The 25,106-nt window shown below is 37.9% G+C and overlaps 1 protein-coding gene across 1 annotated transcript in view; it reads right to left on the bottom strand.

Moving 5' to 3' along the window:
* Positions 1 to 25,106, bottom strand: part of CNTN6 (contactin 6) — a 90,709-nt gene that overhangs the window by 27,378 nt on the left and 38,225 nt on the right. Inside the window, exons 6-9 of the mRNA XM_074878736.1 lie at positions 20,247 to 20,431; positions 17,612 to 17,748; positions 14,103 to 14,232; positions 12,884 to 13,034 (exon numbers count right to left, since the gene is read on the bottom strand). Coding sequence (XP_074734837.1) covers positions 12,884 to 13,034; positions 14,103 to 14,232; positions 17,612 to 17,748; positions 20,247 to 20,431 — 603 coding nt within the window. The remainder of the gene's footprint in view (positions 1 to 12,883; positions 13,035 to 14,102; positions 14,233 to 17,611; positions 17,749 to 20,246; positions 20,432 to 25,106) is intronic.

The raw sequence follows: 25,106 nt of genomic DNA, 5'->3' as shown, positions 1-25,106 counted from the left end.
ATCAGCAAATGTTCATAAATTGGATACCTGAATAATAAGTTATAACAAGCCACCGTAGTGTCTTTCTCACCATCAAATATTGATACCCTGTTATTTTTACTGAAGTTTCACCTAAAAGCTCTAGGTACAAATTGGAATCCAGAAGCGGGCATGAGGCAAAAAAAAAGACAATCCCAGTCCCCAAAAGCTTCCAGTGTAGGTAAGATAGTAGGAAAAAACAGTCTATAAAAATACAGAATAATAAAGGGGAGAATCTTTGAATGTACAGGCTCTGTGCTTAGCCCCCTATGGATTCCTGGCTAGGGCTTTTTCACTGAAGTTTAGTCATGTCTCACTCAGATTGTTTTTTTCCTGTATTCTTCATTATGAGACCTGAATAATTCCCAGCTTCCTGGTTTTTCCACTGAGAGGGGTTTGTAGACACTCAAGAACTGACGAGGTAATGTTTGATCTGACGAAATGTTGTTCTGAAACAGTATTCAACGGCTGGGCAGGCTGAGGATGGCATGGCTCTTTCAACAGATCAAAACAGAGCTTAGCAAAGAGAAACCATGAGCAAATAAAAGCTTCAGAGTTGTTTGAAACAGAGGTCATGCTACCTAAAGACAATTAGGGAGCTAGCAGTAAATAAGATACTCAGGCAGAATTTATGTAAAAGCACAAAGGACTCCAGAGTAATTAGTTAGCTGGGAAGGGAATTAAAGAAAAAAAAAAAAGTGAGTAATTTCCAGCTGTACTGAGGTCTGTGTCCAGAGAGGGATGAGAAAGCAGAGTGCAGCAGAAAATCAAGATGATGCATTTCAAATGCAAGTTAAAAAAAAGCAATGTGAAATACTGACCCAGTTGCCATAAACTTCTTCAAAGCCATGACTTTACACCGTGGGTGGGTTCAGAGGGGCTGCACTTTATCCTCTTCCATTTGTCTTTCAAATAATGGAACTGTGATTCTGAAGGCAATGGGAATATTTCCTTTAATGGGCTTTGGATCAAGCTCTAACAAACGATTTAAAAAGAAGCTGTGAAACACATGTCTCACCTGCTGAAAGGCTTGCTGAAAACCGCTACTTTTCACAACATTTTAGACTATGTGACGGCTATAGATAATAATTCTTAGCATTTGTATCAGAAGACAAGGTGATTCCAAGTACTGCGACAAGACAGAAAAGTTTAACTTGTCCAATATAATGCAAGTAGAATATTTTGTCTGCCAGGAAAACTGGACTTCTCTCAGTAAGTAAATGAGTGCCTGTCGAGGGACAAAAAACAAAGGATCTGAAGCAGATCTGATAAATTCATCCCTGCAAAAGAAGGAGAAGAAAGAATGAAATGAGCTACTTGGGACACAAGTGTTCATAAAGCCCTGTTGCAGCAAGGGATTGCTTAAGCAGAAGCCTAACTCTAAACTGGCATCTCTGACTTACAAAATGCTTAAATTCTTATCAGACTAGTGCTGACACCTATGCTCCTGCCTGAATTACACAGGTGTTACCTCTGGGTAAATAGCTCAGTTAAACAAAGTTGCTACGAGGAAGAGATGAAAATCCAGTTGTATAAATCCATACAAAGTTCCTGCACATAAGGGCTAATTAGAAATACCCAGAAATATCATTCCATATGTAACAAACCTGGGAACTTACCCTGCAGAAAGGTGGATGTGTTGGATGCAGTTCACTTGGTGAGGATCATAGGAACATAAGACAGCTTACGCTGTTCTTTAAGCTTAAAGCCCAGTTCAGAGACATGTCTAGCCAACTTTCTGTCTGCAGGGTGACTGTGGCAGAGGGCAACGGCAGGGTAAGGATGCAGCATCAGGTACCGCAGTCCTTTCCTAGCACCAAGTGACCTGTAACCCGGGGTTTGGATCTAGAGACAGTGCCCTTCTACATAGGATGAAATTTGTCTTCAGGAATGAATCCAAAGCCCTCTGCAAACCTTTAGTCCCATGGCAGTTTGCAAGAAGTTTTTCCCTGGTTTATTTAAGCATAGTGTAAGCGATGTCCTGTTTGTTTTTAATCTACCCGTTCCATTGGATTGACCCATGTCTCAGGGTGACTCCAGGAGTATACAAGCTAAGCATTATATGCAGAAAGGGAAAACAAACATCCTACCCAAGATCTGCTGGAGCCAAAACTTTGTGTAATATTCAAAAAGAATAGCTTGCAATGTTTCTGCAGAAGACATGAGACTGGGAAGAAGTGAGAGCTCATTAAAATTGTCACACATACTTTTTAAGTAAAGAACTTGAGATATCAAGCAGGGATGATAGGTACAGCTTTTAATTAACCAGGCCAAACAAACCATCTCCAAAAGTGTTGTCTCATGTGAACAAAAGATTGTTGATGGCTATTTGCTTTGAACTTAAGAGCATGAAAGAATAATATGTATTTAACAAGACTGATAGAAAAATAAAATCTGAGAAAAGAAAGAGGTGTCAACTCATTAGATTTTAAAGTGCAGCAGAAGTAATTTTTGAGCACTGCTGTACTGTTCAGCCAATCTGTTTTAGAGAGAGGTGCAATTTTAATTTGTGGATGTGAATTGCATTAATTCGATACAGCAACTGTCTTTGAAATCCCCATCAAAACTGTTTGAGCTGGACTGGTGTAAAACTGGGGGTGAATCAAGCCTACTTCTGCAGATTTCAGCACTGCCAGTAGGGTAGCTATCTCTTCAAGGGCATAAAATAAATCCTTTCAAAATAAAGTAACCTTGATACTTAATGTAAAGATTCATTCTTCTTTTCTCCTGTCTGCCTCTAACATCAAGTGTCTGACACCTCATAATGTTATTGAAGTCATCATCATAGCACTGTGCAGATAAAAAGGGAGTATTCTGTATCTGATGAAATCAGAGGCAAAGTAATTTTTATTATCTGAGAAATCCTATTTGAAACCACGTCTTCTCAGTCTCACTTCTCTGCTTAAGAGCAAAAACACTCCTGCTTTCATAGCTATGAAAAGATATATTGTTTATAAATTTCTTCAGATATGCTAGCAGACATTGAGACAATAACTGACTTTTCTAATTTTACAAAGATTGAGAAGCATGAGAGAAGCTGAATTAAAAAGTACAAGGGGAAGTAACTGAGGGGCAGAAACAGCTCTCAAGTGACTCAGAATTACTAGTGATTTATGCAGATATAAATGTGAGTAAAGTTTGACTGAGTGAATGAATTGTGCCCGCTCATGACAGCTCTGGTATTTTTGAAAAGGTCCCACTGAGTCCCAACTGAGATCTGACTGTCTGTATTATATGTTAATGATCTTTGTACCTGTTTATCCTATTCTGAGTGCAATTTGTATTCTAATAGTATTGCCATTTAATAAACTATGCTTAAAAGAGGATTTTCCTTATCTGCATGCTGATATAAATGAGCTTTAGAGTTGACTGACAATTAACTGGAAATAAAATAAATACCATTAAACTCTGTGTTAACTATTTGAATCAAAACAAAATTACACGATCTAGCTGAATAGTCTTATTAAACTATTTTAGAAAATAATACTTTTAGCAATGATAGAAGGTGACACTACAACACTGTTCCTTGCTATTTCCAAAAATTCCCCTCTGTTCCTAAAAAGGAACATTATTCTTTCATAGAATCTCTGCAATTTGGGACCACAGATATTTATTTTATGTAAATATATACAGACATTTGAATTGAGTTATACTCCATCATAAAGCTTCCAGACAAAATACAGTATTTTCAGGAGATGGTACTTCTTTTAACATAAAATAGCAAAAGTTATTTTGCCCTACCTTTAACATACTCAAGTATTAAATATGAGACACATATTCTTATGCAACGACCAAAGAAAAAAGTGACAAAAAATACCATATCTGCAGACATGTGTCTAAATCCGTTGTAGTAATATGTCTCAAAATGTGCAGCTGGGGAATGCTGGGCAACAGGACCTCTATATGTACAGGGAAGAGAGATGTACCAACCAAACAGCTAGTGTAGTGATGAAACAAAACAAAGAAGCAATCCCCCCAAATGTTGCTTGCCATGTTTTAATCCTTTCAGCTTTCTAAATCCTTGTGATAGTTTTAAGGTGCTTGTGAGCCTGTTCATCCTCAGTCTACTATATTAAACAAACACACACATTTCTGGTTTTTTTCCCACCTACAGAACTTGGTCTCATGTCATATTTACAAGATACGGCCTGTTTACAGCTCCTCTCTTCCCTGTGTCGGTCCTTGCCCTATTTTAAATCTGCATTTAAACAACTGATGTCATGAGAGGAGAGATGTAGTATAATCCTGGACTGAGGCAAGAGCCATACGTTAGCATGACCAGGAAAAAAGAAAGATTTCTTGGTTATTAGTCTACCTTGTGGACAGGGCATAATGAAACATTTCTGCAGCCATACATTGACTAGTCTGAACAATCATAGCATAAAAAGTAGTCATAAAGTAATACACTGAGAAGGAAAGGATCAGGAACCAGATTTTGTGAAATTCTGTGGTGAGAATCCAGGTAGAAAATGAACTGAACTGCCAAAGAAAAAGTTTGCCAATTTTTCTATTTGCCCACAAGTTCTGCTGTTTTTATGAAATCTTTATAACTACAGTACATCAGAGAAAAGTTCTTTTAGCACAAGATGGTGTGCCCACAATACTGCTATTTAATCTAATCCCACCATTAATCATTATTTTTATGATTCAGACATTATTAGGAGTTCAGACACAGCCATTCATACAACCAGATTCGCTCCAGATGTAAAACTAAGCCCTTAATATGGGACTTAAGTAGAATTTAAACAGTACATAAGGCCCTGAATTACCCTCCGTGTGGGAGTTTAATTCACTTACAGGAATCTTCTTCCCTATCTGCTTGTCAGAACATATTTCAAAAATAAACCTACAATAAAACCTGCTGTTAACTTTAAAGTGTTCTGTATATACAACAAGCAACTGACACCAGGTACACAGCGTGGTCCTGGCTTGCTTTCAGAAACCCTGGACAGCATGTTCATGTGCGCACACACTCGAACAGATACACAGCACTGGAGATGAACAGCGTTCATCTTCAGTGATTTCAGCTCCCATGTGATGACCCATCTCCTTTCACCTGCACATGCCCCTGCTCTCATGTCTTTAGCTCTCATCACCGCTAGCCTCTTGCACCCATTGGTCAGGCTACCTGTGGACTTGTAGGAGACACTAGGGCAATCTTCACTGAGCTATTGAATTTAGGCTTAATTTGTGTGATAATATATCACAGACCATAGAAATTTTATGTCTTTTTAATGTGTAATATTCTACCACTTGTGTGTTCCTTAAACAGCTCCTCCTTTCACTGAAAATTTGAAAAAAATTTTAGTTCTCATAGAAAAGAAGTAATGAAATAGCAGTGTTGCTTTGTAATAAAATCCAATGGCTAAATCAGAGGTGTTAGTATCCTCCTACAAACCCTTCATGTTTGCCAAGCATTAGCCACATTTTTCAGGTGCTGTTTTGATGCTTTCACTCACATAATCCTTCACACTCAGAATGATCCCAGAAACTCCTCCCTAGAAGCCTCTTTGTTCCTCATGCCTACAGCATGACTGGCAACAGTCCATGTGTCTGTCATGTTAATCAATATCTTATTGCTCCTTTTTACACCACCTCCCCAACCTATCCTGATCTATATACCTCTAATGTTACTCTTACGTTGGAAACTTTTGGGATCTTTTATTTGGTGTCTGTGCACCATATTTTTCATCCAATACTAGTATTTTTGTATGCTACGGCAATACACAACAGAATAGTGCAACAGTAATGATGTGCATGGCGGTACAACTTGGACTAAAATTGAAGCACAGAAGGTTGTATCCTCTCATTATTTTTTGTGCAAACTCCTAATTAGGAACCTTGATTCACAGCCTGCTGAAGTCAATGGAAAAAACTCCAATGAGATTAGCTGGCTTTGGATCAAATCCTGAACATCAATCAGAATATGTGCATGAAGCAGGGATAAAACAAGAACTGAAGGGGAGAGAGGGCACAACACTGACATTCACTGGGGTTTAGTTTATTGTAACTCCATATGACATGGAAGAGTGACAGATTGCTTGGGACATCTCAGCATGTAGGACAGCCCCTCAGAAAGGCTCACCTTAACAACGTTCCCAGGAGTTGAGTAGGAACAATTTAAAATTGTATTAGAGGTGTCACACAGAAGAGAAATTGTAATAAATTCAGCATCGCACAGGTTGTCATTCTTTCTTATACGTGAGAACATATGGTTCATTTGCTTACTTGATGCTCACGCTATCTGATGTGCTAAACACTATTGCATTAAGTAGTCAGTAATACATGATGAAATTAGGTTTATTGGCTTGTTCCATTATGAAACTCTCTAAGGAGAGAGAAAAGAAAGGAAAAGCCCTTTTCTTATGTCTTCCACTGCACTAATATTCTCTGTCTGCTGCCTGCCAGAGTTTCATTGGGTCAAGTAGCAATGGGGGTTCCCTTCTGCCTTCTCATTACTCTGCAGTAGATTGACTTCAAATGAAAAGATAACAGAGAAAGAAGAAAGGGGAAAAACAAAGCAAAATAAGATTAAGAAGAAAAAATAAAATATTGTCTTTTTCTTCCCCTCATCTGTGCTCATTCTTCCTTCTCCTTATATCTCCCTCCTCATCTTTCACTCTTATGCTTTCCACTCCCTGCCTTCGCTCTCAGCTTGGGGAAGAAGACAGAAATAACTGGAAACATGGAGAACACAAAGGAGGAAAGACTGAACGTACTTCAGGTCAGTCTGAGGCATTTTCTGGCAACCCTTTGATTGCAAAACTTTTCTTATGCCAATATCATTAGTTTTGCTGGATCACCAAACATTTCTGCTCATGCGTTCTCTTCAGTGAGTACTACCGTGTTTTATGTTTCTCCTAGATCCAACAACATTATTCAGAAGGAAGCAATGGCAAATGCTTGCACACTTATGTCTACAACCAACACTGAAAATAGAAAAATACCGCTGCTGGTAGCAAATAAATATCCAAGAAATACATTATACCTGCCTCCACCAGTCTTTTGCAATACCCTCTTTTCTGCTACCTTTTATATAGAAACCAAGGCTACTGTAATCTGAGCATAAGATATTTTTAGCTAGAACATAGAAGACTCCTTGCAGCTCTCAGGCTTCCCTCGGGAAGGGTGTAATGATGGGTTTTGTCTGGTTAGCACCAAATATGTAGTAGTAGTGTGGCCTGAGAAATGAAAAACCAAAGCAATTCTATATAGCAGTCTCAGATTTTGTAGGAGTTTTCATATCTTAATACGTAAATTCAGACTAAGCACTGAAAACAGGCAGGTAAATCCATGCCTTTGATTTCTGTCAATCTATTTGTTAGCAAGGAATGGAACTGAAGTGATTAATCAAATTTAGCAGATGTAGAATCAATTCCATTGGTTCCCTAAGCAAAATTAGAATTTCATCAAGAGATAAGCTTAATTTGTATTCATGTTGACTTACAGTGATGGTGTCTAAGATATCTGGAATTGCTCTGATTGCTGATGGCCACACTTCAAGTGCTCTATTTAAAAACTAAAATAGGAAATGAACTTCTTTACAAGCACACAGACACTGATAAGATAGAAAGGTTAAGGCATATCATCAAAGCTATGCAAATCTTCTTGTGGTAGAAAAGCAAGAAGGATAAAAATGGAGATACACTTAATCCAGGCTTCAAAAATGAGACTTAAAAATAAAATAATAGTAATATTAATATCCCATTGCTATTCACCTAGCCACACTGCTGTAGAAAGCTGGGAATGGTAAGTGCTAGAATAGCATAAGAAAATATGTCTACATGAAACTTGCTACCAGCATACAAATGTCTATTCTACTTTTATCTGCAAACAGCAGGTGCATAAAGCAGGGTGGTTGGTGGGACTAAGCAGCATGACAAGTAAAGATTCTTTTTGCCTGTGCTACTCATCTGGTCTGAATTCAATATAGGTAGGGGGTTTTTTTCAGACACTGGGTAGTTTTAATTCCCTCAGCTTTGCTCATCTAAAAGTTAGGCATCTCATATGAGATGGAGGTGCCTGCCAAGAAAAAGTAAATAACTACCTTACACTGCATATTGACTTCAACTAAATAAAAGTTAAGGGACATCAATCTCCTCCTCTGTTAGTAGTGCAAATTTTGGAATTTTTAATCCTTTTTGTCTTGATTCCTCCCCAAGCAGATTTTTTTTTTTTCTTTTAAAGATAATGGATATTCCAGAAGGTTTCAGTATAAGCTAAACAAACAGTGTTGACATTCTGGTAATTGAAATGTTTCACTGAAGTTTGTTGAACTGCCCTGACACATTTCTTCTCAAATTGGTTCAAGTTGAAATGCTATTTCACAGTACAATATGTTTTGTATGTTTTATTTGATCAGTGGATTGAAGGCTTCTCCTGTTTACCAATTAATTGACTGTATTTTTTTAACTCTATTTCTCTAATTCCAACAGCAGCCACAAGACAGAATTCCTTTCCCAAAACAAGTTTAAAATGTGTTAAAATGTTCATAGTTTTGGAATCTGACTCTGAACCTTGGAGTACTGGCAGAAGGCCAGAAGCAGATGGTGGCTGTGAGTGCTCAGAAGGCTGCAGGAGAATGGTCCTGCCCAGGAGACTGGTAAAGCAGTTCAGATGCAGCACACAGACATGAACAGACACAACCCTTCAGTTAATGAAACCTGCTGGGTCCTTGCATTTCACATGGGAGCAGGAGAATCCCTTTGAGTTTGAGGCTCCAAGGGGCAGCTATAAGACCTCAGCAATTACCAGGTAAGTCCCCCCACCCATAGTGTTGGAAGTCTCCAGTCACAACATCTGCTCAGTTTTCTTTGTATGAGGTTGTTGAAAGACCCTTTTTCATGTTAGCGCTCAATCATTCTCCCACGTTTCCTTTGAGTAATGGCAATAACGAGTGCAAAACACCAAAACCAAGTGTGGCATGGGAGAGAAGTTTTACCACATAGAGCAGCTTTATTTATGACAGAGAATCAGTTACCAACCTTCACAGACACGGGACTGAACTGTGTCCTACAAGCAAGTCTAGGAGCCAACAAGTATTGAGCATATTTTATTGACCCCTAAACATACTTCTTGTCCAGTCCCCAGAAAATTTAAATTATGGATATTTGCTTATTACTGATTATTAATGCATGGAAAGTGCTGTATATGACTAATGCATTCTTTCAACCTACCTCATTTCTCGGTTTTTCCCTTAGCTATCCTCATTTAAATTCTGAGGGGAGTGAATGATATATGTTTATATGCATTTACTCAACTCATGGTGAGGGAATAGCACCTCTTTCTGGTAAAGCAAAAGGGGTTCCAATTCCCATTTATTAAAACACTTCAATCAAAAAACAGTTTTATAAAATAAGATTTCCATGAAGGTCCTGATCCTGAATCCACTGAAGGTGATAAAAAGATTTGTGATGAGACCAGTGCCAAGACTTGAAAGTTTGCTTTAATATATCAATTGTTCCCTTCTACTCTTTTTTTCCCTCAGTGGACACATGATATGATTGAAGGGAGATTGAAGAAAACTCCCATTGCACCTACTGAGAATATATGGCACACGTGAAAATAGCTCAGACCTGTGTCAAACTCCACAAGATGGAAGTTCAGAGCATGAAGCTTGTTCTTTTTCTTCATTGCATTTCATTTATACATTGAGCTGAAATCCACAGCACATGCCAGGAAAGAGTCACGCATTTGGGAAAGAACAAACAAAATCTTTTCAAACAGTTGCCCATTGGACAAGTGGTATTGCTCCCAAAAGCCCATTTCTCAAGACTTTGATCCAAAGATAGAGGTTAATTGCTTAAAAGAAAACCTGAAGTTGTACTGCTAAATGATCTAGAGAAGCTGACTGGGGGATCGTGTGAAGAGAGAGCAAGTAAAACCAGCTAGGATTAGCCAACTATGGCATCTCTTTCTGATTCCTGCAGCCAATAACCTTGAATTCCCTCTCTAAGGTCGCCAGCAGCATGAACCAAAGATAAATCCCCAGAGGGGGTGAGCCATATGAATGAGGGTGGAATTCAGCTATTTCTGAAACTTTTGTAGTAGAATACTCAATAGAGAGGGGACATTAAGACTGAGAACAGTAAACAGACTCAGGCTTTGTTTTACCATCTAATGAAAATCTGATTGATTTGGGGATTTTTTGAAGGACTTACATGTATGCTTCAAATGCAATAAAGTATTCTACATAAATCACAGCATACAAGCTCTTGAAGATCTGGGCAATGATGTGTTTGAGCTACAAGGATGGGAGAGATAAGTGGAGCTGGAAGAAACTAACTGTGCCCTAAAAAGGGGACTGCGGAACTTCACTGCTGGACCATGGTAAGAGATTCAGAAGATTACCCTTCAGACTCAGGAAATGTTAAGATATTTTTCAAATAGCAGGGGCCCAAATACTGCAGCTTCATAAACTTAAAAATGCTTGATAAAACACCCTCAGACAAATCAAATAACAAATATTTCATGGTGTTTTTAATATGGATAGTCTATTAATTAGCTCTTTCTAGTTAGCACGATTTTCTTTACACACTTACAAACTAACATTAATATAAAGCAGTGTTATCTTGTCATATTAAAAGCTCAGATGATCAGGGAGAGCAGTGACCATTCAGGCATATCAGGAATAAACTATTATCATGAGTGAAAGGAAAAAGGTGAACAATAAAGAATATTCTTTCCCTTTAGGGTGGAATAGGTCTAGTTGCACTAACACTGACTTATTTAGCAATGTGTCCATCTGTTGCCATCAGAACTGTAAGGGATTGATATTTCCTTTTTTTTCAGCATTTTTAAACCAATACAATATTAAAAAAAAAAAAAAAGGAGTAAAGGAGTCCATAGGGATTGTAATTGCTGCACAATAAAATGGGAGCAGAAACAAGGAAAGCTTTAGTTAAAATAGTTAATCTTTGACATGTCAGAGTTTAATCATATATATATATATAGAAAGAGAGAAAGGCAGAACAGGTTCCTTCTCTTTTTTTATGAGCAAAGAAACATGATTTTATTACTTTAATTAGCTGTGTACTTTAATTACAGCCATACAAATCCTTATTTAATTTTCTGTTTTCTGTCAAATATCTCTGGAAAAATACTGTGTAGATGATTTATTTTCTCTTCTTTAAAACCATGGCACTAGCTATTTTATCATTTAATAATCAAAAAGCCTCATAAATTCTACTTTGCACCAGCAGACACACTGGTAATAATGTTTTGCACATGGAAAGTTTAAGCACTCCCTTTGCCTCAGTGTAAATCCTGCTCCTTTTGTTTACTCCTGCTAAGCAGCAGAAGGCCACCTGGGATGCTCAAAAATTACAGTGTGCTTATAATTATTGTTAGTAAATTAATACAGAAGCACAAGTAAATACTGTATGCAGTATGTAAATATTTTTTATAAGCAAATCAGATGGGGAATATCAAGGTATTAGAACCTCAAAATCTAGGCTTAATTCAACTATTTAAATTGCAAGTTTTAAACAGTTCTCTCCTTGCTCCTGTTCTCAGTGTCAGAAAAATCCAGAGATTACCTGTGGCAAACTGAATATTGAGCATGTTTTCTACACACTGTAGGGACAGGCTGCATCTAATAGGAATGAACAGGCATTTTTTGTTGCATAGACTGTACAATCAAAATGCAAATACAAATCTGACTGAACAGTAGTTAGAAAAATATTTTTCATCATTAGCTGAGCAGTTAAACAGAAAAACTGCCATTCACGAAAGTGGGGGGAAAAAAATCATTGGAAAATTCTCTGTGCCCTGTGGTGTGGATTGCTTACTCAGATTTTTCAGTTTCATTGCTAGTACCTATGTGAAATACTTCTCAGATTTGCACTTTCTTTCACATATACTTCTCTGATTTGCTTTTATCTGTATGGTACATTACTGCAGTATGGGATAGGGAAATATTTGTGGCATAGTTTTGGATAATGTTGTTTTAATGAATTACAATTAAGTCTTATGTGATCCAAACTAACCTCCTTGACCAACTGGTCTTGTGTGTGAAATCTGGTGTTCAATTTCCAGAGCTTTATGAAGTACTGATTCTGTTTTTGAAAATGATAATGTGATAAAACAGTGTTGCTGTTATATTTGTGAACTAAAAGAGATGCTGAGAAAAATTACAGTTCTTAGACACTATTGCCCATTTCATCCATCTACATTTGTATATGGAAATATCATCACAGTTGTATATTTTGTATACTAGCCCCAATTTACTCAAGTCAGTAAGTCACTTTGGATTTTAATGCTTTACCATTTAATTGACATTAGCATGTAATAAGGTGGACAGTTTGTGGCAACTCACAAATAAGTTATTGGCCATCACAGACAAAATATCAGTAAAGCCCTGCTGAAGACCATGCAACCTCATGGTGGCTGGGGTGGTGCTGTGGCTAAATCCTGCCTAAACAGAAAAGACAGATTATGGAGACTGATTTAGCTCTGGGTTATTGTACAACCTGTACAGCTGTGAAGCATTTATGCTGCAGCCTGGGGGTATATTCCACTTCCCTGAAGCCTCCAATGTTGTCTCCTACATGAAGCTCATTCACTCAGGCTTTTCGTGTGGTAAACAGTCAGCTCTGATAGCACTGCAGTGAATTAACTGCTGATGAACACAAACGTATGTATTGTACAATTACCCGTGTGTATTCAGTCTGGCTTTGTTCTCAGCCAGCTTTATATCTTCAGAACTGTATGGCCACTGCTAAAGACAAATAGGCCTCTGGCATCAAAGTTTCCCATCAATGAGCTGTCAAAAGCAATACTAAGCCAGCTGTGTTTCAGTGATCTTTAAACAATATTATTAAAACAGAGAACACCCAACAATCCAGCAACTGGTTTATGACGGTACCTTTTGTTCTGGAGCAGAACTTCTGAGCCCTTTCTCCAGCTAATAACTGCTCTGGGAGAAGCACTCGGTTTACAACCAATTGTAACTTCACCTCCAACTTGAACAACAGACATTTTTTTCACAGGATTTTTTGAAAAATCAGGTGCTGCAGCTAAAAAGAAGAAAGAAGAGCAGAGCAATATGCAGCTGACAAGTTATTAAATGAACATGTTAAATTCTTCTCTTCAAGTTACATAGCAGGTAAATCCAGTAATTGTTTTGCTTTTGAGGTTTCTGCAAAAGTACATATATGTCTAACGTGAAAAATGTATTTAAGTACCAAAGAATGGAATTCATTATATCTTATTTATTATTTATCTTTATTTATGCTGTTTCTAAACTGTCTACCTAGAAACTATCTGCTCTGACAACCTTTGCTTGAGGTTATCTGCCGACTGGGAGAACAGGTCTATCTGCAATGAAGAACGAGGTTCCTGAGCAGAGCTATGTCAGCAGGATAAGCATCACACTCCTGATCCTAGCCACATGTATTTGTCTGCAGAGAGTATTCAATTATATACACAGTTTTTCGGTGATCTTCTGTTTATAAACTGACAGTTTTCTGAAAACGTGTTTTTCAGTAATTTATGTGAAAAATTCACTCTTGGAGAAGGAGAAAACACAAGACCTGTACAACAGGTGCTCTTAAAGTCTGTGTTTTACCTGTTTCACTAATATTTGACTGTTAAACAAACTTTATATTTGAATATCTGTAACAGAATACTTATAATATGAACAAATTCCATTTTATGTACATCTCTGATAATCATTAATGAGATTACTTGCTACGTGTTATTTGTTTTTATATATATACACTTGCCATACGCTCTTTGTTTATAGTTAAAACTATTTTTCCCACTTTCAGAAATGACTTTTAAAAACTGCAGAATAACTATTAATAACTCAAAATACTAAGTGAGAAACAGCATTCATTAAACTTGTGTGTATGTGATAAAAAAAGACCACACATGGAATTAGATTCTTCCCCAAAACTAGTCACGAAATAAAATTAAAAGAAAAAAAAAAACATTTGCACATGGGTGAAGAGCAAGCAGCAAAGAAATATCAACAGACTTCAACTGCCAGGTGGAATTTAATCTACTGATTTCTTAATTTCAAATTGCTTCAGTAAGTGCCCTGTTATACTCAGTACCTGCTCATTTCAGTGACATTTACTCACCTATCACCCGCAACTCAGCATTGGCATAAATAGTATCGTACTTGTTTTCTGCCACACACTGATAGAGGCCAGAGTCTGACATATTCAGCACAGGTATGATAAGAGTTCCATTTTCTATTTGAATTCTTTCCTGATAAAAACAAGCAAAAAACATTGACAGAGCCAATGAGTGTACAATCCCAAAGTTTTTTGGTATCACACTGATGTACCTGATCATAATTCAGAACCGTTATCTTCTTGGAAGCAATGTGGATGAATACCTCAGAAATACAATGTATACCTCAGCTATATGATGGTGGCTATGTTTTCACCTCTTAGCTCTTCAAACTTTTCAAGAACTCCAGGCACATGTTGCAGAGATGTTGCCTTGGGCAGGTGTGCCCAGATGTTCCAGCTGTGGCATGTGTTTCCCTGCATTGCGGAACTGTGAATCTGTGGGCATGCTTCACCATGAAGCAGATGCAGAAGTAGTGACCGTGGGGCAGGTACAGCTGCTCTGCGCTGGGAGCCCGGAGCATCTTCCGTACGGCTCCTGGGAAGCAGCACCTGCAGCCCTGACACATGGCCTACCCTCCTCATATCATCAGATGAATTCTGATCATCTAAGATGATCAGAAAAGCTCCGCAGGAAACAGAGGTGCTCAAATAATGGAAACACTTCAAGTGTCATCAGATCACAAGTCACAGAAAAATGATCCTCTGAAAAAGCTCTATTGAAAGCCCTTTTAAATTCCTATTGGAAACCCACAGGCAGCTGTTCAGATCAGAGGGAGAGCATGCTCCTCATGGCTCGAATTCCTGTACACACTGAGTTTCTTCAGTGCAATTCTGCTGATATAGAGGAAACTGCACAGTAGGTAAATTTGCATCAGAGTTTGGGTTTCAGGGTCTTAAAAGGTGTTTTGTTTTCTCTATTTTGGCAAATAGAAAAAAGCCTGTTTCATGCTACAAGCATAACTTAAAGCTAAATATTTTGTCATTTTACAATTACTAGCCTCTGGAGACAGTAATAGCTCCACTACAAAGTGTAACACTGAGAAGGAGAAGAGAGTATGTTCCCCAAAACAGATCAGTTTGGAAGAAACCCACCACAAGGAGTATTCCATTGCCAAATGCAAGTCTGAAACAACAGATATTATTATTATTATGCTGCACCTTTAGCCTGGCTCTCCTGCCTCTGAAGCAGTAACGGGAGCATACAGTGTTAGAGTATACAGTATAATCTTTTCTGAAAAGCCACAGGCATCTAAAATGTAGTTGTGAACTGCTAAATGTATATAACCTAACTTGCTGAGTTGCCACAGATAAGCCTGTTGCACAGTCTGTTGGGGGTTTTCTCTTATAGTGCTTGCAGAGGGCAGTGCCACTTATGAGTCAGATCTTTATTTTCCAATACTCCGGCTTTTCCGTAAAGTCCTCCCAACCAAGACCTGACCCAGCCCAACCTTGTTTAGCTTGGAAATTTGATGAGAGCACAGCCTGCAGTTGTATCGTTGGTGTATTGCAAACTAATTAACAACATTACATTATTCATCCACTGTTAATTTTTTTTTTCAGGCTCTCGCTACAGATATCTTTTGCATACTTAGTTTTACCTTCAGGCTGTTTGGTATCCTCTCGATGCATTCTATTTTTACAAACAGCCTTTGAATATAAAACCCCCTTCTGAAGCAACACTCGTGTTTCATACACATGCTGAATTTCCCACCATTCTCTGTGGGCTCTTTTGAGCTATGCAGACAAAGAGGAGAATAAAGCACACCATGTACACAAGAAGGAATAATGTGGGGATGACCAACTAGGTGGTCCGGGAGAAAGGTTTGACAAAGAGTAGACAATATCCTCAGAATCGGCCCCAAGGTGGAAAGCGTCTGGAAGGTATTCATCCTGTGATATTTCCAACAAGCAGGGTGCTGTGACAGACTGAATATTTTATTACACCTCCCTTGTACTTTCACCTCCAAACTATCCATTTTGTCCATTGAGCAATAACATTCAGCATTTTGTTGCCTGAAGTATTCCATCTACAATACACTGTAAGTACTGTGAAAATGTTGGTTGAAAATGTGTCTGTGGAGTGTTTTATTCCTTTTTATTGAAACGATGCAATTGAAGAGTGACAGATTCTAAATATCGCTGCCTTCAAAGAGAGAGAAACTAGATAATCTTGCTTAGGAAGAAGTGACAATGAGTAGAAAGATCAAGTTCAGAAAAACTGAAATCCAAGGAAATTCTGGCTGGCCTTCTCAGATGGTGGTTGGGTTCTGTTTAGGACTAATCCAGCAGAAAATCATATGGAAGATAGAAGCCCCCTCCAATTGCTTCAAATAAGTACTACTAAGTCAAACAAGTGCTGGTTCTGCAACCCAGCAGGTGCTAATTTGGTCCATATGTTTTGGAAATTATTCTGTCTCTGTTCTAGCTAGACAGGAATTAATCACAGTATTAATTTTTCCAGCCAAGTAAAAGTGTATTGCAGATGAGCCATGCCATTTTATGCTCAGTAGATGCTGAATAGATGCTTAATAAAAAAGGAAAACTTGGCCTCAGCAGAATGCAAACACAGCAAAGAGTCCTGCTACAGAAGTCTTTCTCCATGAGGTTGCCAGCATCAGAAGTTTGGAAGATGGATGTGCCAAAGCTTGGCCACCACAGAAGTGTAATTATACTGCCTGGAAAGAAACAAAGCTGGGTGCTCAAAGACATGTCTACATAAGTATCTGATCAGGTTTCTTAAGTGTTTGAGCTCCAATTGATTTCCCCTCTCCTCCTGCACTCCTACGACTTCAGTACTTTCCTTTCCACTTGGTCCTTGTTTTTCTGTTAATTGAGATTTTTCACTTATTCACCTTCTCCTTATAGCTTTATATGGTTTTCTTTAGTCTATTATTCCTCATGTAGTGCCAGAAAAGTATTAAACTCAATAGTAACTGATTTTCATAGGTGACTGATTAATTCAGTTAAAGGATTAACATAGCCTAAGAATGGCCATACTGCAAGAGACCAAAGGTCCATCCAGCCTACAGGTTAAGAACAGAAACAGAAAAAAAGTGCAAGTTCACAGGCTGATCATTTTGCAATGCCAGCTCTGAAACACTCTTCCACAGTCTGTTGGCATCCTACCAATTTCCCCAAATTACAGATTACATCTACAAATGCATTTAGTGTTTCTGGATAAACCCTTTCATTAACTATAATTGATATTTTTAAACCTATCCATACCTATGGCCATATCTTGTAGCAATTAGATGCTCTGTAAGATAAATCATATGAAGAAACGGGTGTATCTCTATATATAAACTGGCAATACCATACATTTTCAATTAAGATGAACTCCCAGAACTGAGGCTTTGTGTTACAAAGAGTTTGTATCACTATATTTATTTTTATATGCTAACCTTTAATTAAGTTTCTGAAAAAAGATAATGCACTGTAAAATGAATGTCATGATTTACATGAAAGAACCAAAAAGATGAGCAAGAAGGCAAACAAGGTGACAGTAACCTTACCTCTGATGTGAGCGGCTGGCCATTTTTTAACCAACTGTAGGAAGGGCTTGGTTTTCCTTTTGCCTTACATTCCCAAAATAAACTGTCATAGAGAGACAGAAAGGCATTTTGGATTTTTTTATCCCATTCAGGGAGTGCTGAAAAGAATATGCAAACCATTTTAAGCAGGGGAAAGGTGATTTCGCTGGAGGTATGCTGCCATTAATTAATGAACTAAGCAAGGCTAATTTGTATTTGTCCAACACATTCTTATTATATTGCAAGTGAATTCTGCACAATTCCCTGGCATTAAACTTCAGGACTAACTGGGAAAATGTTAGAAATCAAGTGGCCAGTGGGCAGGAAGTTCAGTTTAGATATTGTTCATTTTTACAGCCAAAATTTTCAGAAACAGTGATTTTAGATGCCTGAAATTCTGGACATGCTCTCTGAAAGCAGAGATCCCTACTTTCTGAAAAACAGTCCTCCTCTCAAAGTACTTGGATCTTTGTACCAAAAATAGAAATATCAAAATCATTAGTCAATAGCTAATAAAAATCATGGGTTGTAAACATTACCTCTCTGTTTTACTCAAACACCTGAGAGCATGGGTTCTTTATAATTCACAACACAAATACTACACAAAGGAATTAGGGCTACTCAGATCAGAATAACACCTCTAAATACTTGTGGCACATTGACATAAACTCATTGCTGTGCAAAAGCTGAATTTTCAGGAATCTCCTACAAGCTCTGTAAACATCCAACTAAACACTCGAGGACTAAGCTGAGCAGGAATTAGCTTGAAGCAGGCTGACATTTAGAATAGTTGTGAAGTTACAGGTGAAAGCGAGACCTAGGGAGAACAACTAACACCCACCTAACTCTGGGATAGGCCAAAGCCACAGGCAAGTGAGACATGAGGTTCCATCCCTCTGCCTCTAGCATAAGTGGTTGGTGTATTAATATCCTGTGAAAAATTTCTGGCTGGGTTATTAAATCATAATGCTGTAGTCTCCATATGTATATAAATATGCATATGCACACATATATGTAGTTCTTACATAGAGCGATTTTAGGAAAAGAATCGTTATCCTTTGAGATTATAACAGGCCTCCCTCTACAGCATGACCCTGCTAATAGCTCATGACTCTGCCCCAGCAAAGTACCTTGAGTTTGTCCCACACTAGATTAATATAATACCAATGAGTCGCTTCCCAGAATGGGAAAGTATCTGGGATACAGCTCACTACACATAAAAATGTTTAATTTCATGTCATTTTTATTGCTCTCAGAGCCTAAGGCATGGGATCTAGGTATTACACAAAGCAGCAGATAGTGTCCAGGAAATAAACCCTATTTCCTAGAGGCAAGCTGCCTACAGAGTACAAAACACCACAGCACAGAAATTAAGCAGGAGGAAGTCAATTACGTAGATAATATACCAGCCCACTCCTAATAAGATAAAAAAATCTTGTGCAAAAGCTTCATGAGTGCTGTTTATATATTTCACTATAAACAGCTATTAATTAATTTACAAAGAACATTTAATAAGCACATTGTTTTAGATTGTATTAACTGATTGTAATTTTGTAATTGCCTATGCTGTTATCAATCATGTCCAGGTAATCTACTGAACTTAATTTTAATGGAACTACTTGACTGATGTTCTGTAAGAATTAGTGAGCAATGAGAACAAAAATAACTCCCTAAAAGCAAAGAAATAAATATTCAAAACAGCAGCAAACTGCTCTATTCCTGGCATATATCTTCATATTGGCCATGGTTGCAGGAGACTGGTAGCTTATCAGCAAAGCCTGTGTCTCTTCATTAGATGAGATTTACTTAAAAAAAATATTTGCCAAGGTCCTCTCAACAGATGTTAATTGTAGGCTCAGTCTAACTTTCTGTAATTTTTTTCCTGTTACTTTTTTTTTCCCCTTCTCTTTTGAAAGAGTTATGAGGTAAAGAACAGGTCTCCCTTCTTATTCATGTCAAAATATGTTGCTTTCCCTGGATATTAACAATGGGACTATAATTCACCTTGGCTATGAGGGACCATCACTTGTCACTTGGATCACAGGAAATAAATGCATGCAGGAAGGGAAAAGGAAAGGGAGAACAGTTTCACAGAAATATTATTCTCCACTTTTAGACAAGGAAGAAGGAGAGGGAGGCAGTGGAATGAGTTTACCCTGCTTTGCCCTCATCTGTTTATGGGGCAATACAGTTCAGCTAGAATAAGACGTGAAATAATTTTACATTCACATGAACCAAAACCTGATGAATCCTTCCCTGATCTGCATCTGGGGCAGCACAGCTTTATGTTGCTGTGAGCTATTGAGAGTAAATCTTCTGACTGCCCTTAATGTTTCATGTAAATGTACCAGGGATTTCTTCCTGCCTCATATTAACCTTTACAACTTTATCATGGCACAGCCCACACTTTCAATCTGAGTTTTAATGCAAAATACCTTTATTTGCTGAGGATGTAATTCATTGAAGGTCACTGCAGACCTCCAATCATTTTTTAATCAGCTTAACCTAAACTACATTCTGTGTGTCCAGTAAGGGGCTAATAGACTTCATCTGCAAAATCCATCTGAACACCATCCTGCTCTGAAAAAAAAAAAAATGAAGAAATTAATCTGCTTACCATAGACAAATAATTGACCTCTTGCAATGTTTCTTCCTCGAATGTTTCCTGCAATGCACTCGTAAGAGCCTTCATCTTCTTGCTGAACGTCTGGAATTTCAAGAATTCCTTTGGTGGTGTTGTGTTTGATTTTCTTTGTCAATGAATTCCCATCAGACCTCTTCCAGCTAATACTAGGGACAGGACTAAATTATATTTCATTAGAGAAAAAGAGAGAGCATTTGTTATAGCAGAGAAAAGAATGAAATCCTTTCATAAGAGTAGTAATCTTTTAAAAAAGGAAATTTCTGTTTCTAAGCGTGACATACAGAGATTCGTAAGACTGAGATTTTATAACCTGCCCAATTTATTTGGGGGAGCAAGTCCAACAGTGCCATGAAGTCCTCAGTCAATTCTGATTGTCCTAAGCAGCAATCTGGATTTTCTCTGCAGTAACTCTTACTTAGGGCTCAAACCTGCTTTTAAACACCATGACACTGAAGGACTGACTTTGGAAGTGCACATAAACACTATAGAAACACTGAATTATTGACTGGTTTTCAGAGCAAACAAATTCCCTGTAGCATTAGAGGTATTTTCACACCTCAAAACAGGAAATATTGGACAAGAATTCAAAGGACCTAAAAATACCAATAAATCTAGGTATAAGAAATGGGAACCAGGGTAGAGAAGGGCAGAGAGACAGTAAAGTGAGGAAGTGGAAAGCACAAGACATTGAGGCTGAAAGGAGATAGAGACAAAAGAGTATATTTCTTGTTTTAATGTTTTCATAGCTTTCTATCATTTTCATTTATATTTGGATCAATGTATTCTATACAATAGAAAAATAGTCAAGTGTGAAGGCAGCTATAAATTCTTCTTGGATTTCTGGTAATATCACAAACCATACAAGCCTCACTTTCATGATCTATTATGTCACCAAAACACTTTGAAATATTAATAGTCTTGGATTTCACAGTTGCTTTCTGTTTCTGCAAACTAAAGTAAGCTGTTTTTTCTAAGCAGATGAACAGTTACATTTTGAACACCTTTTTACAGAGGCTTTGGCTAAATGGTGACTTCTTTACCATTGAAAGTAACATCAACAGCAAACACTCGGCACTAAACTTGGAAACATAACTTTCATGGAAATCAGAAGTGCACATTGCCCTTGTCTGCCAGTCCCCAAGGTCTCTGGCCTGCAGTGTTGACTTACAAAGTATTTATTCCTTTTTAGCAGAGGCTATAACTGCTCACTCCTTAAATTATTTAGGTCTCTGGTTCAAATCCTTGTTTATTGACTGAAAAAATCAAGTCACAGATACAGAATGGATGAATTACTTAACACAGGTAACTTTAGGCCTAATTTCTGCATTTTGAGTCTGTACAGCTGTGATACTCGCAAGTTCACCCAGAGCCAGAAGAACCAGGATCCAGGATAAGTGTGAGTGCTCAGCAAATTACAGATTGAACAGCTTGGCAGGTGTTAACAGGGTAGCTACAAACATAAAATCAACAGAAGTAGGACAATTTACAGCTAGACCACTCTAACATACAATGAATAACAATCCCATAAATTTGCTTAGTTATGCATTTAAGCTTGAAAGATAGGATGGGTGCACTGGAAGTCTGTAAATATTTTCCTTGTGTAGGTAGGACTTCAGCTGGGCAAGACAGCCTCCAAGCTGCCCTTTCCCCTGCTCTGTAAAACAGAAAATCATAGTCCTGAGACCACAAATTTAACTGAGGGATCTCCAAGAGCTATTTAAGCAGTGCAATAATTTCTCTAGCTACCTTATATTTTCCACCATAACTGAACTGCCTGTGAAAATGGTTTGGAATATAACCAATTTTCTCCACGTTTTAGTGTTAGGTCTGCACTGGTATGTATACGTATGTGGATAAATCATATATACATACACATGCAAGTTCTGACTCTTGCATGATCCCTCCAATACAGCTGAACAACTTTCTACGAGTGAGGGAGACTGAGACATGCTAGGCATCATTAACCAGTGAAAAAGCTGGAAGGAAAGAAACACTGAGATTTTATTCTTCTGTTTCCCCTTTGGGTTCAAGGCCTGTATAGTTGTTTAAACTCCAAATCTTTTTGGACAACAGTAGTTGTCATCACCACCTTTATTAACTGTCCTTCATTATGAGACCAAAACCTGTTTCAGATGCAAACTTGTTTAATATTATTCCTTACTAGGAAGTTTAAAGCACTTGACTGTTTTTCTCTGTTAAAAGGTGCTGTCTCCTCCACAAATCTTGCATGACATTATTCAAGCAGAATTTCTGTAAGCCAAGTTACTTTTAGTTATTCTTAAAAAACCCACAACTCTAGTGCAGAATAGGTCTGTCCCACAATGGCCCTGCTCTAGTCAGGAAAACAGCCAGAGGTATTTTGCAGTCTTGCAGTAGATTGATACAGACTGTTGACGACACGAAGGAAAGCATGGCTGGCTTTTAAAATGCTATTGCATATTAAAAAGTGGGTGAATAGCTACTGTATAACAGAAGCATGCAGTGCATTGAATGCCAGAAGCATTTAAGTACTTACTTCAAAGGCATCTCTTCTGGATTTTTTTTTTTGTAACAAAGAGATTAAAGGAAACTAACAGGCATATGGGAGAAGAAAAACAACAATTAGATGCATTCATTCATGCTCTGCTACCTATTTTCTCTTAGCACTGATTATTCATAAGTAAGGAAAGCCTGCGCTGACACCAAGGGCAGAGTCAGTACTCTGTGGAAAAAGGCCCCTTCTGTCAACTTGTCAAGTCAAGTTTACCAAGGTTTGAGCTGAAGATGCTGTCCTGTTTTCCTTATCCACACCACATACTTATAATGACATCCTTGGGGATGTTTCAAGGCAAACTCACCTAATTTTTGGTCAACACAAGGGCATTTGAAATGCACTCCCTCTGATGTTAACTGTAGCAGGATGACATAAAACCTGCAGTTTGGTTCATCAACTTTGCTGTATTTAAATGCAAAATTGCAATAAATAGTTAACAGCACTTTGTTCTCCTGCCAGGGAATCTTGCACCAAGTGGCCTAGTTTTATCAGCAGAGGGGATTCATCTGTCAGGACAGCAGCTCATCAGCCCAAGCTATAGGTTAAATGAGCAGACTGCAGGAGGATCCGTAGCTCAGCCATGGGCCATCATCCATAGGAAGGACCTTCGTTATCACAGCAGCTTGAGAAGATCTGCATTTCTTCCTTAACTTTGTTGACACTTATCATAGGCTTTCCAGCATCTTCAGTCACTCCATTTGCAGAAGGCAGGTTTTTTGGCCGTTTTCACCTTCTGATGTTAGTTTACATTTTTATAACCAAGTTTCTTAACAGCAACCATTACTACAGGCTATATGAAACACTTCAAGGTTGAAAACCCATCTGAATTTAAATTTAAAATTTACTTTAATGAAATGGTTTTTTGTAACAAATTATCTATTTTACAAGTTGATGCTTTAAGTAGTGAAACTGTCCTACAGATAAATGTATACGAAACTTAGTTTAATAAACAGACTTTGAATTTTTGTAGGATTATGTTGCATGATTATATTTTACTGAAGGACAGTATCTAACATTGTTCCACAGACTAGTACCTTCCCACGCAGATTTGAGGTGGTCCTGCAACCGGTGGGTCATCTTTTTCATTTAGTCACTACCAATAACCAGATTAAAATAGGTAACTGCTTGGGGCTAAAAAGTTTTGGAATCTATAAAGAAACAATGAGTACGCTTTTCAGATTTATTACACTTCATAGGCAAAGTCTTGCTTTCACCTGAGTAAATAAGAAGACAGTGTATAAATATGAGAGTGTCTTTGTACATAAATCTGCAGCTTATTTGAAACCTTCAGAGCATCTAGGAGTACTAATTTAATTTATATTCTACCATGCAGGCAGCAGAATCACAAAACCATAAGTTACTAACTGAGAAAGAAAAGGCAATGGAAAATATTTTTTGGTTGGTGACAAGTCTTGTCACACTGAACATGAAATTAATTTGTCTGCAGCATTACAGCCCACACCAAGATGAAGGTTCCACCTTTTTGCAGCAAAGTCTCAGATGATGCATTGCAACTGTGCCTCATCTTCTGTCCTGTGCATCTGAGGGACTTCACAATAAAATTAAATCTACAGCTTTGGTAATGAAGACCATGCCTAGTTAAACAAATGAGACAAAGCTGAGGTTTGAAAGCTGCTATCACATCTGCATCAACTGCTGACACACAGAAGAATTAGAATCCAAGGGACATCATAATTAAAGCGTTCAGGCTCCTAATCATCCTGATGTATTACCTGGGAAACAGCAAAGCAGCAAAGTTTTCTGACACCTGGTATTGTGGCTCATTCTCCTGGGGTCACAGTCCACTCACCTTACCTAATGTAAGGGAGGGTCTTCCAGAGCTGCTTGCTCATTAAGTACAAATCTTAAGGTATTCACTCTATTAGGAATGTGAGTTGAAAATAGCAAATTTCACTTGTGGTGGCAGAAGTCATTCATGTATATATGACTTTAGAATCCCATAATTGATCCTTTTATAGCCACCTATATAAACTCCTTGAGACTATACTAGAATAGCCATCTAACAAAGCAGTGAAGCCTGGTATTTTTACGCAAGTTTAGTAAAGATGGTTATTTGGAACCCACTTGTATCTGTGTGCTTATCTACTTAAACAGACTCTAGAAAAACCCTTCCCTGAAGGAATACATGGAGTCTTCCCATAAAAAAATGAATATTCTAGGTTGAAAGAAATACTGTCTTATATTATTCACATATGCTCTTTACAACCTCAGTGGGCAATGGCCCATCTGCAGGCATTCTGAACAGATTATTTCCCAATCTTCAAGAAAAGAATGAAGAA

The sequence above is a fragment of the Strix uralensis genome, chromosome 10, assembly GCF_047716275.1.
Source record: "Strix uralensis isolate ZFMK-TIS-50842 chromosome 10, bStrUra1, whole genome shotgun sequence".
NCBI lineage: Eukaryota > Metazoa > Chordata > Aves > Strigiformes > Strigidae > Strix > Strix uralensis.
This window is presented reverse-complemented; position numbering and strand designations above follow the sequence as displayed.